Source organism: Rhinatrema bivittatum, chromosome 11 (genome assembly GCF_901001135.1).
Source record: "Rhinatrema bivittatum chromosome 11, aRhiBiv1.1, whole genome shotgun sequence".
NCBI classification, from domain to species: Eukaryota; Metazoa; Chordata; class Amphibia; order Gymnophiona; family Rhinatrematidae; genus Rhinatrema; species Rhinatrema bivittatum.
The window spans coordinates 82,617,962-82,632,114 of NC_042625.1; the positions used below are offsets into that span (position 1 = coordinate 82,617,962).

At 41.4% G+C, this 14,153-nt stretch overlaps 1 protein-coding gene across 6 annotated transcripts in view; it reads right to left on the reverse strand.

Annotated features, from left to right (window-relative positions):
* The window catches only part of HIVEP3 (human immunodeficiency virus type I enhancer binding protein 3), a 272,282-nt gene that overhangs the window by 11,572 nt on the left and 246,557 nt on the right, over positions 1 to 14,153 (reverse strand). For all 6 annotated transcript variants that reach the window (XM_029619610.1, XM_029619605.1, XM_029619607.1 and 3 more), the window contains one exon: positions 13,041 to 13,216. In XM_029619610.1, coding sequence (XP_029475470.1) covers positions 13,041 to 13,216 — 176 coding nt within the window. The remainder of the gene's footprint in view (positions 1 to 13,040; positions 13,217 to 14,153) is intronic.

Below are 14,153 nucleotides of genomic sequence, written 5' to 3' on the forward strand. Positions count from 1 at the left end.
TGCAGTTTTCTATGAACTTTTGGTCTGGACTGGTTTAACCAGAACAGGGAAAGTCCAGCGGCAGCGTCGTTTAAAGTAATTGATGTCAGACAGAATGTCCCAGCAGCATGGAAAAGATAAGATGGGACTGCTAATGAGAGAGAGGAGAGGGAATATGTTTAAAAAAAAAAAAAAAGAAGTAAGTTTTCCATTGTTTATTTAACTGAGGGAGCCAGAGCACATTAGAAGCCAATGCAATACCTGTGTGGGCAAAAACAGAGGGGGATCTTAACGTGAAAACATCTTCTCATGGGTTTTAAGGGGTACAGGTGGGGAGACTGTTTTGTTGAAATTGTTTGACTGTGCTTAACCTATGAACAAAAATTCAGGGAACACACCTGGAGAGGAGTAAGCTTTATTTCAAGCGAGCTATTATCCCCAAATGGTCCACTTTTTGTTAAGTGACCATGTTTAAAAAAAACAAACCAAACACCCAGAAACATAAAATACAAATCAAATGTAATAAACCGGGCATTAAGAAAATTGTATCTGGACCACAAGCAGCATCTCCTCCCTCAATGTCCTCTTGTGCTTCTCAGAAGCACCTGTTTGATGGTCAGGAGAAGGATCAGTCAATCTGGAAGGGGAAGTCCTAAAGCCCCACTGACAGTTACCTTGCCCTCCGCGTATGACGACATTTAAACATTCAGAAGGCAACTGTCAAAGCTTTTTCTCCACGATTAAACAGCTGTTTACCTGCAGTAAAAGCCCCGCTGAACACTGCTCACTCCCTGTCCCCCACCTCCAAAGGTAAAGGTACCCACACGGTTTGACAGCGAGGGTGCTTTTACCTCCAGTGCAAAGGGGTGGGGGCTCGGGGGATGGTGGGGCCCAGCCCACTCAACTAACCGCATGCACGGACTTTATTTTGAAATGCCCACGGGGCAAAAATTTATCCACAGCACAGCCGGCTCCAGCATTTTCAAAAAGAAACTCCACGAGAGGGTGTTTCCCCCACCCCCTCGAAAATGCGCGTGCAGGACCCGCAGCGACAAGGTTTCAAAATTTCCCTTCACTTCACAGTGCTCGCAGTTTCTGCTCCTATTACAAAATATTTATCAGGACCAAAATAAAACAATAGAAAAAAAAAAATCTAACTCTCAGAATAGCAGTAAGTTCCCTGGACAGGGCGATCATCAGTCGATGGGTTGGACTTAAAGGTCACCAGGTCCCTACCACGTTCCATCCCTCATCCTCATTTTGGGTTCAAATCACCCAAAATTATTTCTGGCAATGAGAGGGCAAACAACAGCACCTATTTGTGTTTTTGCTAAGTAATCAAATGTTGTAAAATATATTAGTCCATTAAAAAACAAAAAAAAACCCAAAAAACAACCAACCCCACAACTAGTTATGGCTTGAAAAATTACATTTTGTGCTGTACAGGTGGGGGAGAGAAGGAGGAACACTAAGAGCACATCATTAACACCTCCACAGGGCTGGCCTGCCAGGCCAGATTCACACACACTCACGTCCCAAACATACTTAGGTGCCTGCATCTTGAATGATTATTGCTTCATGTGTTTTTGTTGTTTTTTTTTGAGGGGAGAGGGGACATATTTCAAAACCATTGATGTTGGCACACTGCTATTTAGCCAGGTGAACTGGCTGTCTGAAAAAAATGCCAACCCTCAATCCACTTTAAAGTATGTGCGGGGAGCCACAGTGAGCATCTGGTGGTGCTGGTGGGGCGCTTCCTGGGGCATGTTTTAGATGGGATCAGACCTTTACGCACATGGGGGGGGGGGGGGGGTCCTTCATCAAATCGCGATAGGGCCTTAATCGCATCGCGCTTTGAATATTTAAATTTGAAATTAAAATAAAAAAGGGAGGGGTTTGGGCGGGGTTTTGAAAAATGAGGGGCCGATAGCACTGCGGGCGATCATGTTTCGCACATCATCGCCGGCAGTAGCGCCGGAAATAAATACAGCTTTTCTATTGGTGCTACAGGGATGAAAGTGTTCAGCGCGGCCGCAACCCTGGTGTGCGATGCCGCACCGCTGAGATGCGGCCAGCTGCACTCTTTCACCCCCCCCCCCCCCCCCATTTTTGGCCCTGGGCGATCATTTCGCTATATTTATAGAGGAATGATGAATCTGGGGGATAGACTGATATTCTCAAATCTATGGGCAACATTTTCCTTAAATTCTACCCAAACCCCCCAAAAAAACCGCTGGCGCAAAAGTCAACGGGTACAAAATTTTCAAAAAAAGGGCAAGTACGTGCAGGAAATTTGGTGTGTAAAGCCCTAGAAGTAAAAAGAAAAAAAAAAGTACATGCAGACTCTGCACCGAAGCAGGCACTCTGAAAACTGCCTCCTTAACGAGCGCTTACAACATTTTCCTAAGAAGATTCTAGTCAAAAAGTCAACTTTAAACATTTTCAAACTCCTTCCGCTAATTTTAAAAGCTTTTGGACCAGTCTAGTTCGGTTTTATCTAGTTTCAAAAATCAATTTTCTGGTTTGGAACGTCCTAGGGCAGTCACTGTTTATCCACAGAGAAGGTGGGTACGGTGCTGCTTCACTACCATCTGGGCTCCACTACTTCTTGTCAAGTGAAAATAAATCCCTGCCATCAGTTATATTTTGCAAAATCTCCTTCACATTCCAGGTTTCCTTAACTACGAGGATTCCCTGCCCAACCTGGAACAAGTGTAGTGTAGTTTAAGAGGACAAAGCTATGTCTGAGGCACCTCCATGCCTGGTTTTCTTTGGTTTCAGGAAACAGAATGTTTGTCACGCTTCCTTATTATTCAGACACTGTTTTTACAGGGAGAAGAGCAGTAGCGCTGGCTTTCGGGCTTCCTAGGAAAAGCTTAGATTAACCTGCTCTCTTGTTTTCTCTGGGGGAAAGAGTTGCCAGATTTCAGATCCTTCGTCACTCTGGATGCAGGTGCGAGTCCCTTCGCTTGGCAGCGAGAAGACTTCTGGATGTTCTTATAGAGGACTTTATATTCAGCTTACCGGATCGAGGAATAAAAGCGATCCAAGGACCCAGAGCAATAGATCTCTGATCAATTCTCCTGAGCCAGCTCTTGGCTACATCCCATTATGCCCTGCACTCAGGTCCCACAGAGCTCATCTCCTCCTTACAACCTCTGTTTTCCACCTTCTATAGTAACATTTCTGCATTCAGTTGTGCATTTAATTAGGAGCAATGATTTTTGACCTTTTCTGTCTACTTGCTTGCCCGATAGCTATGCTTTTAATAGCAATCCTGCTGCCTCTTTTTGTTCCTGGTTACAGAGGGCAGAATTTTCTGCTGTAAAGGCTTGTAAACCGGATTAACTACATTACCCATGTTGTCAGATGCTGACAGCATGAGGATCTGAATTCTGGCCATTTACAGTATTTAGTTCTAGTAATTAAAATTATCCATTTGGATCTCAGTTTCTCCTGGATATAGTGCCTTTGGTTGCTTTTTACTATTTATCGCTACTATAGCATCACTCGACATATGCAGTGCTGGTCAAATTGAATATTTCACAGACAGGAACCCCAAGGTACCACCAAAAATTTAAACACAGATCCATTAATATTAATGGTCTTGAAAAATCACAAAATAAATTTCTTTATATACAGGTGAAACCCAATCGTATAAGGACCATAGTGGATTATCCAGCTGCCCAAGGTCTTAATCACTGGGCTTTACTCTTGGGGAATATAATTCAATACACAAGTGATCAGCACGCATGAACACACACTCTTAGATACATGGATGGGTGTATACATAGTTTTCTGATAGATTTGCATTCTTATGATTTTCTTTAGGGTGGCACTTTGCATTATATGACTCAATATAAACCAGCAATTTTTGAATCACTCCAATTCTCTGGATTTCACATCCCCTTATTTTTGGATTGATGCTTTTGAGGTCCAACCTGTTTCTGCAACTGGATGAGTTGCTTTATGAAACTTACAAAGTTACCTCTTGCTGAGGAATTCTGTCAGTTTGGGGATGTCAAGTAAATATAGCTCAGGGATGCTGACATTAACATGCTGACTACAAGTTTGGGAACTCTGGAAGACTTATACTTCTAATGCAGAGGACGATCTTGAAATACGGACCATGTTTGGTGCTCTTTCCTTGGACTTGGTAAGTATATTCATATTTTTATATGCATTTTCAAAAAACGCAAACACCCAAATTTTTGTGGGACCTAATGATTAAGATCATAGGGAAGTGAATAATACACTGTGGTCCTTATGTGCCATATATTTATATATATATATATATATATATATATATATATATATATATATATATATATATATAGATATATATACATACACACACACACAGAGATACATATACACACAGATCTATATTTGATTTTTCAAGACCACTGTTATCAGTGGATGTGTTTATGTTACAAACTGGATACTTACCAGATCTCACCTTACCAGGTATCTTAAATCATCGGCCTTTCTGTGCATTTGGCCAGAAATTACATCCCCTGTTTGGAAAACATCCTTTGAAGTCCTCTCTCTAGCTGACTGCATTTATGCTTTACATATCTGTCTGAGGTTCAGATAAGAGTCAGCACAGCTACACCACAGTTTTTAGATTTATAAGGGTGGAAAATAGCTCAATTGGAAGAACTTTAAAAAGATAAAATAAGCAAAGCATGAATATCTCTGCAGGTATGAAACAAAAATCAGAGCAAAGGGAAGGACCTTGCCAGGCAAATTCTCTTTACATTTTTGATTAGTACTGCTGCTTTAAGATCTAAATATCTTTCCCTCTATGCAGTTTCTGGACAAACCTTCTCTTGCTCTTCTCAAACAGTCTAACGTTTAATGTTCTCACTAAATTAGCCATCTAAAAGGAACACTGCTACTCTCACTAAAATGTTTCACTCAAGGATAAAGTGGGAATATCCTTAGCAATTCCAACAGATCAGCATACCCAAGCCCTTAGTCAGTAAACTAAGTATCAGGTGCCAAAATTAGCTTGCTTTCTTATCTGGATGCATGGAGAGCGAGAACTCTGTACACCATTACTATTTAAATAATTGTTAAATATTGTTAAATAAAATAAATAAAATACATTTTGGTTATTTAAAATGTATTTTTGACCCCTAAGGATCTGCTAATTCTTTGGTTCTGCTGAGCTAATAATAAACATTTTAGACCAATGTCACTAAATCGGAGAGAGTTTTCTTCACCCCCAGACCTTGGGAAGTTGCCAAAGCCCAAAAACCTTCCATGCTAGAGACAAAGACAAACCATCTCCAGCTTACTTCAGCCTCTCAAGTTAAAAACAGTAAAATATCACCTACAACAAATAATGAGCTAAGAGTTGGGATCCAATTGAGATAGTGGAAGATGAAAACAAGGGAGAGCTAAACAAAAGTTCTCCAGCTCTATTAGACACTTTGATGCTCTGAGAGAGAAAAATGCAACGCCTATAAACCAGGCGAAGAATAAAAACAAAAGGATCCTGGGGCCATGATGGGCCAAGAGATGAGAGACTGTCAGATCACCACACAACTGTCAACACCACTATCATTTGTAACCAAAAATATTTGCTACAAAGAATACAAGAACTTTTAAATAATGGTTTTAAAGATTTAAAGGACCCTTTTAACTAAAGGGTAAAGGATATAGGACTCTTGTTTTTCCAGATCTTAGTGCCACAGCTCTCATGACGAGATATGCAGCGTGTCTATTTAAGTGAGAATTTCTTATCAAAGCACTCATGGTTTGTCTTCTTTACCCTACCAAGATTATTATTACATAAAAATGATAGTTGCACTGAATAATTTGTATATTATGTTTTATATGTTTTATGTTTATTTCATTTTGTTTCAGTTTTTTAGTTGATAAAGTGTACAGTGCTTTGAAAGATTTTACTGTAAAACTTGGAAAGTAATTAATAAATTTTATAAATAAAAAGACAGAAGTCATATTTTCTGAGATCAAAGTATTGATGACCAGACAATTTGAAAAGCTCTGGAAAACCCTCATAAGAATGGCTACCTGGAACGTAGAAACAGAGAAAATGATTGCAGCTAAGGATAATAAGGCCCATCTAGTCTGCCTAATTTCATTCCTTCTGCAACGCCTCTGTTGATCTCTGGTTTCCCTTCACTTCTTCACAACTAGGAATTCTCTGAAAATGGATAACCAGCGCAGACTGTGGAAAATATTTCTTCTACGTCATCTGTGATCTCCCGGCGAATCTTCTGAAGTATCATTTTCTTGATTTTCTTCATACGATATCTATCCTGTTATTGCGCTACGTTTCTTTGTCTTGGCCATTGTACACTTTCTCTGGAGTATCCTATCGGCGATCATGAATGCTACTAAAATGGAACAGCTCAAACCATGAACAAAACATACATGGACTCAAGCTTTTGATACTACTTTATAATTCAATGATTGAGAGAGAGAGATGACCCCCAACTATATTATTCTGCATCACAATATCTGACTTACCTCTTCTTAGAAACATGATATGTGGAGTGGCGGAGAGGCAATTTTCAAACTGTTCACATCAGGACAAAGGCTGTGGGTGTTTTTAACCTGTGAACTTTGCACCAATTTTTAAAGGGAAAGGAGCAGCCCAGTGGTTACAGGGTTCAAATTCAGACATTCTTTGTAACCTTGCAAGTTGTTTTTATCTCCCCTCGGCTATCTACTTAGATTGTAAACTCTTTGCAGCAGGAACTTACTTCACCTGAAAAATGCTGCAAACCAATTTAAGCTAAAATTCGAAAAGCGGTCTAGAAATTGTTTTAAGGGTAAGTATCTACTTTTTGCTCTGAAACTTACTGCAGGTACAAAGTGCCTCTGTCCTGTGCCCACCACCCAGGACGTTTACACTTTCCTTTTGTGCTGGTAATATTCTCTCATGCAAAACACCGTGCATAAGGGTTGAAAATACAATCCAAGGACCTTATTTCCTGCCTCCTCCCCTCCCACCTACACATGGCGCCTCTCCCTCCTCCCCAGGGATGCCTCCCCTAAATGTGGCTAAATAGTTCTTTGTGGAGCACCATGCCCGGGGGGGGGGGGGGGGGGGGGGAGACGAGCTTAATGTATAAATCGCTATTCACCTGCATAGATGGCTTTGAAAATTGCCAAGAATAACACTTGGATATTTTTTAACCCATTCCAAAGTGTAAGTACATAACAGAGAAATGAAATTTAAAATAAATAAATTAATTAAAAAATATATATATATATGCCTCAAAATTCCACTCCATAATTCCTCTAACTATAATTATATGCAGATTTCTTTTCACTCTTGCTCCATCAATTGCTGAGCAGTAATATCGCTCTCTGTCCAGCAGGTCTCTAATCACAGCAATACACTTAGACTACACATTCTGCATCACCGACTTCCTATTTTCGCTCCTAACACATACAATTCCTGTCACATTCCAATACAGATGTTATCAAATTATCCCAAAGCAGATTTACAATGAATAACGGTCCACTACTGCTCTCATACACTTAGCAACATAGACAGCATTGAAAAAAAAAATCACTACCTACACCAGGTGCTGTAGAATTATTATTCTTGAAGTTCCAACACCAAAATGCCTGGCTAAGTTTTGTTCTGTCTATGGAGCAAGCTAAAGTGGCCCCTCCACTGAATACTATATTAATTGGATTTTTTTTTTTTTGGTATAACACCCCTCTTAACATCTTCACTATACTTACAATTACAAAAAAGAACGGCGAAAAGACAAACTGAACTGGTCTGGCAGTTTCCTCCTGTCCCCTTTGGGCTTCTAATTCCATTAGAACCAGCCTCTGTTGGCCTACTGAACTATTAACCTCGATTCACTACTACCTCATGTCTCCAGCTCAGCTTAGCCATCAGAGAGATAGTCCTCAGCCAGGGGCCACAGATCATGGCTCCTCCCCAAAACCTAGCTAACATGGACCCCTAAGCTTTGCTGCCAGGTAGCAGCATGGAACGGCAGTTAAGGCTCCCGCCCCTCTCCCCCAAAAGGGGCTGTGAGTGCTGCCAGCACAGCAACCCAATCCCTGGCCAGCCTGAGGAAAAGAGCCGACCTGGAAATCAAACCAGAGTCCTACGCACGGTGGCGCAAACATTGCCATTCAGCCACCAGACCCAGCTCTAATGAAAACGCAAGTCTCAATATACAATAGTTCCTATAAGATTCAAATAGATGGAAATTTTATTCAGCACTGAACTTCTAAATACAGTAATATTACAACTATACATTAAATTAAATTTTTATTTTTTTTCCTAAAAACCATTTCTATTTATTTTGCCAGGGCAATGGAGCCTTTTTCATATTGGACGAGAGACCTGTGCACAGGTTAGACATAATGTTCTCATATAATCTAAGACACAGCAAACATGCTCATTAAACTAAAGACCCGTTTCCTATTTTGCAAGCGAAATATTTCTTAAGCAAAAAAAAAAAAAAAAAATGAAGGCTCAGCTATTTAGTGATTCTTTTTCCCAAATGGCTTGACCTGGTCCTATTTTATTATGAACTTTTTTTTTTTTTATTATTATTTCGTATCTCTATGTAATGTTTGTTAGTTGTTAACTGATGTTCTGTGTTTTATTTATGTCATCTGCTTTGTACAAAGCTATTTATAAAGGTGGAATAAAAAATAAATATAATCCCAGAGATTCAAACACATGAGGTTTTCCTACATAGTAGCTAAAACAGATGCTGACTATGCAACCATTTTAACAGAGTGTGACTAACCGAAATGTTTACTTTTTAAATCTAAAATCCCTTTTAGGATTTTGGCTACACATGTAATTTTAACTCAGAATACCAAAAAATAAAAATAAAAAACCAAAATATCCATCATGCCATCGCCCCCCCCCCCCAAAAAAAATCTATATGCACAATGAAGTGCAATTATAATCAGTATTTCTTTACAAACCAATTCTCTCTCACTTATGCTCAGCCACAGATGTGCACAAAAAGTGAAAAAAAGGGGTCTCCTTTGCTGTTTCAAATCATTTATGAAACAAGAATTCTGCTTTTTGCATATCGTGGAAACCTTCTAAATGACCCACTGATTTTTCTCTTCATTCTGCAAGACCCATCACTTATTCTTGCATTAATTTTGCCACTTTCCAAGTAAACTTCCCAAAGCAAACTCCTCGGTTCGGCAGAGGTTGGAGAATGCTGTAGGGGCAGAATTCACAGAGATCCTGGGGAGGAGAAGAAAGCTAGCGAAGCAGAGGAGTGCGAGTTGCGGACATCACTGGACGAGACACCTCGTGCTGGGCTCCTCAGGCAGAATACTACTACTATTGCTCCGATAACTGGGCTAGAGAGTTGTGTGTTGGTAGCCATGACAGCTTGGCTTCATACCATCTCTATTATTACTGCTAGTAAGCAGTGTTCAGGTGGCTCCCAAATGGGCTAGAAGCCCGTAAAGTGGAAGAAAGAAGGCCAGGCCCAATATATTTCCATGTAACATTTAAATCTAACATATACATATATTTGTATATATACACACACACACTGTATGTATGAAAACAGAAGGCAGATCTAGGAACGAAACCAAAAGATGATTTAATAATAGACTCAAGAAATGAACAGGCTGAAGACTCTAGTTAGTATCACTACTTTCTTTTTTTTTTTTTTTGTGTGTTACAGGAACTTTTGGAAACAGGCTTGACCCAAGGAGCTTTTCCTGTCTTAGTGCATCAAGAATGTGTCTAATTCAGCCCCATGCGGGTGCCGGATGTAGGACATCATTTTGCACATAAGGCTACTTTTTGGTACTCCAGTACAGAACTCCAATGATGAGGTTTCCTCCTCCCTCCACGGGACACTATCTGTTAAGAAAACTTATATGGGGGAATCACTGGAGACCAGAGCGTACTGACTGCTGCTGCTTTGAGACAGTGGTAGGACAAGGCTAGTCCTGCTTCCAAGATTTGGGAGATGAATGGAGGAGAGGCAGAAAGGAGGAGAAGGAGGAACTGGAGACCCAACAATAGGGTGACTGCTCCCAGGAGGCAAGTGGTCAGCAATTAACTTCATAGTTTGAAGGTCCTGTTAGTTTACTGGCTTTCCTTAATAAAAGGAGGCCAGGTCTGACCAAATACTGGCTGGTTGGTATCTCTAAATGGGATAATACATGTGACAGGGGAAACAGGGTGATCCCCTATCTCTGGATCATAAGATCCTGAGCATGGTGGAAAAAGTTTAAAGCAAGTACTGGAAAAACAAAAAACCCCAGAACAGGCTGACTCTCTCGTTAAGGCCCAAATCTTGATTATGATCTTAGGAACAAGACAGACAGCTAAAGGAACTCATCAGTGCCTATGAAGATATATTTGAATATTTCATCCTCTGTATGCTTGCAAAACTCACACTATAAATGGCCATAAAATTGATGATATCAATGTTCCAGCTCTTGAAAGGCCAACACAAAAACTTAATTATGAGATCCTTCTCTGCAAGCATCTTTTCTGACGTGACTGCATTTCTTAAGAGCTTGTATTCTGTGACTTTTTACAAGTGTTCCTATAATAAATACAAGTTTTACAATCTTTATATTTGTAGAATGTGAAAAAGGTTACAAACTTTAAATTAGCTGTTGGACAGTGAACCTCAGAGCAAGAGTCCTTAAAAACACCACCTATAAATCTAGAACCATTAACCTTCACCCAGAAATCATGGAAGCCATGCAATGGGTGTGGAGGACAAAAAAAAGACTACAGAAAGAGGCCTTGCAGAGAGGGTCAAGCTAAGTAAGACGATGAAAAGTCAGGTGCTTTTAGCACCTCAACCTCGCCCCCTCCCCACATTAAAAAGACCTCTGCTATCTTGCACCTACGACTCTAAGAATACAGCCAAGGAATATTCACAGATTCTTGTTATAAAGAGAATTTTTTTTTTAAATCTCCGGACCTTTGGGTAGAAGAGATTGATCGTTTGCTTAGTGGTTATGGGAACACCTGCATCGCTTTTACTTTCTCTGTCTGTCTGGTTACCTACTCAACCAAGATGGGCACTGCTTCTGCCATCTCCCCCCGCCCTGGATTAAAGACAAATGGTATTGTTCAGAACAGTATTAGTGTAGTGTCAACAATCTCCAAAGAGAGCAGAAGCTGCACTTTAACAGAGCCTACTTAAATATCAGCTGAACTGAGGGGCTTCAAACTTTTAAAACATAACATGATTAGCTCCCTATTTCAAGAGAAATGCAGGCCAGGAGCTTAAGCTTCTCCTTTTGGTGTCATGCACGCTCCCTCACAATTACCAGGGGGGGGGGGGTTACCCCTATTTTATTTCCCTTCCCAATTTACCTTAGTCCAGTCTTTGCAGTGCCAGGGCTGATGAATCGGGGCCCCTTCCAAAATCCAGCAATCTTGGGCTCTAAAATTCAGCCACTAGGTGTCACTGTTACACAAGAACTGTGATTACCCCCCCCCCCATGCTGCCACCAGAAAGGCTGCTACTGCTCCTTCTATCTATACCATCGCCAGCTCTGGCCGACACGGGAGTACAAATCCTGACCCCTGAAATTGAACTTGCTTCCTTCAATGTGGCAGTGCAATAGCACTCAAGGCACCTTCAAGGCTTTTGATATGTTCACCAGGCACAGTTGACAAAGGAATACTGAATTTAATTGCAGATATTTTAATAAAAATAATAAAGAGTGTAATGATATGTTTGCAGATCACTTTTAAGGCAGGCAGAGTTGGGTTATAGGAAGGCCAAAAATAAGAGGGAGAATGACCAGGAGTCTATCCAAGTTCCCTAATGAGATTCTACCCCATGCTTATCTTCCTTCATTTATTTTCCAAATGCCTGCATATAAATGGGGGGGAGATAACTTGTCTGATTTCTTTTGGGGGGTAGTTGTGGATGCCTCAGGAAAATTCTCATGTTTTGTGCCTTTCCTTCTGTAGTGAAAACAATGGCACTGATTCTGGCATAAGAGTGGCAGAGTGGGAAAAAAAAATCTGTTTGTTAATTCAAAAGGATATCACACTCACTACTGTGCATGCTGCAGTGTTGCAAAGCATCAAATTAATGAGGTTTCCTTGATGCTACTGAAATTCTGTAAGCCAAGGCCCGAGGTCTCCCCTGGAGAGTCCGAGTTCGGCACAATGCCACACTTTACATTACATCGGACTCACTGGTACCCAACTGGTTAATGCAGCCTGCGTTTGTGATGTCATTTGTTTTCAAAACTCCTATTGGTTGCTCTTGGGAAGTGGAGAAGTTGCTTAAGGAATTTCAGAAACAATGACAAAGATGAGCAGGTTTCAGGGGTACAGGCTAAGTATATCCATCTGCCTTTTGTCTCTTTAAAATTCTGCACCCTACTGCTGGGCAGTCTGTATACTGAATGGCACAATGAAGCAGTTTTAAGTCAGCCTTGCTCTCATCCACAGCACCGGCTTGAAACGCTTATTCTGGGTTATTACTTGTATTGGCAAATTGCCTTTTACCATGCACTACTCAAATGCGCAATACCCGAGGCAGACAATGCATGTGGCAAGCAGGGTCTTCGCCACAACTAATCTGGCACCCTTCCCCCTCCTCTGCGTAAAAGGATCTGATTGGGCATCATCCTTACTAATTACCAAAATGAGTCCAATTTCAGGAGCAAAATTCATCTACCATGATTTTTATGTAGCATTCATACATTTCTGTCCCGCTCCCTAACCCACTTTAAAACTCTTTCCTCAGATGGTCCCTGCCTCTGAGTCACATTCCCTTTGTTCCCTTGTGGTCTGGGGGCTGGAGAAGTCTCCTTTGAGGCTGACCTGCTCAGTACCAACAGGGATTTTGGGGGGGGGGGGGGAGAGAAGGTTGGCTGTTGCCTTCCTTTCTTAGCTGGAGCGCATCACCTCTGTGATGCATCCGAGCCTCGATGCACAGAGGATTCAAAACTAGAGTCTACTGGACAATGGCCTAACCTTGGGGTGGAGTTAGTCCATTGCCTCCCCCAGCCCACAACCCACTCAAAGCGATCAGAAAGTCAACATGCTGGGAGAGGAGGGTGTGAATCCACTGGTGTCTTACCTTTGGTTTTAAAGGCAAAGTTACAGTACTTGCAGACATATGGCCTGACGTCTGTATGAGTGCGAATGTGTTTCTTCAGCATACTGGGTTTCTTGCAGCGGATCCCACATTCCTCACAGACATACTTCCCTCGTCCGCGGCCTCGCACATACACATACTCTTCGTTTGATTTGTACCTATGAGCAACAGGGTTCATTAAAGAGAAGATTTCCACCTCACAGAATTATCACAGCTTTCCTCAATGGTGCCCACAGGAGATGCAAGAGCAAAGATGGAACCCTGTGGGTGGCTATTTAAGTGGTTTGAGTTTATCTTTCTCTGCACACAGACTCTTCCCCCCTTCTGGCTCTTACCAGAGCCACCTAGAGTTGCTACCTCATCCCAGGGTCAACCAGACAGACGGGTCCAGTCCTGGTTTTTGGCCCACCTCATGCATGGCGTTTTACATTTCCATGCATGCAACGGAGTAGGGATGGCAACATTGGTCCTTGAAAGCCACAAACAGGCCAGGTTTTTCAGGATATCCACAATGAATATGCATGAGATAAACACATTCCCTTTGTTCCCTTGTGGTCTGGGGGCAAATCTATCTCATGCATATTCATTGTGGATATCCTGAAAACCTGGCCTATATACGGCTCTTGAAAACTGCAATAGGGCAAAGCCAGGACCGGATCAGCATTTTTAGTCGATCCTAGTGTGAGATAGTAACCCTAGAGCCATCATGCACAGCTTCCAATATTTTCTCCTGGCATGCATACGCCAAATACCGAGCATTAACCAATCCCACAATTCTGTGACAGGAATGCAGGCTACAACTCACTCAAGAGTTACCTCCAATTCTATTTTTTTGTTGGGTTAGTGACTTAGGCAGCTTTGTAAAACCAGAGCTTCGTTCTCACTTCCCTCTGAAAGGAAGTGAGTGCTACTATGGCAGCCCTTCCGGTTCAAGCTGTGAATCTAACTCAGGTCTTTCACTCGAGGGCATAGAAGGGCGGGCACTAGACTATCAGAAATTTACTTTTGCAATTTTCCCAAGCAGTGCATTTAATCTTATCTGTTGGCTTCCAGCTCATGCAATAGGGCTATTTAAAGCAGCAATACTAGATGACT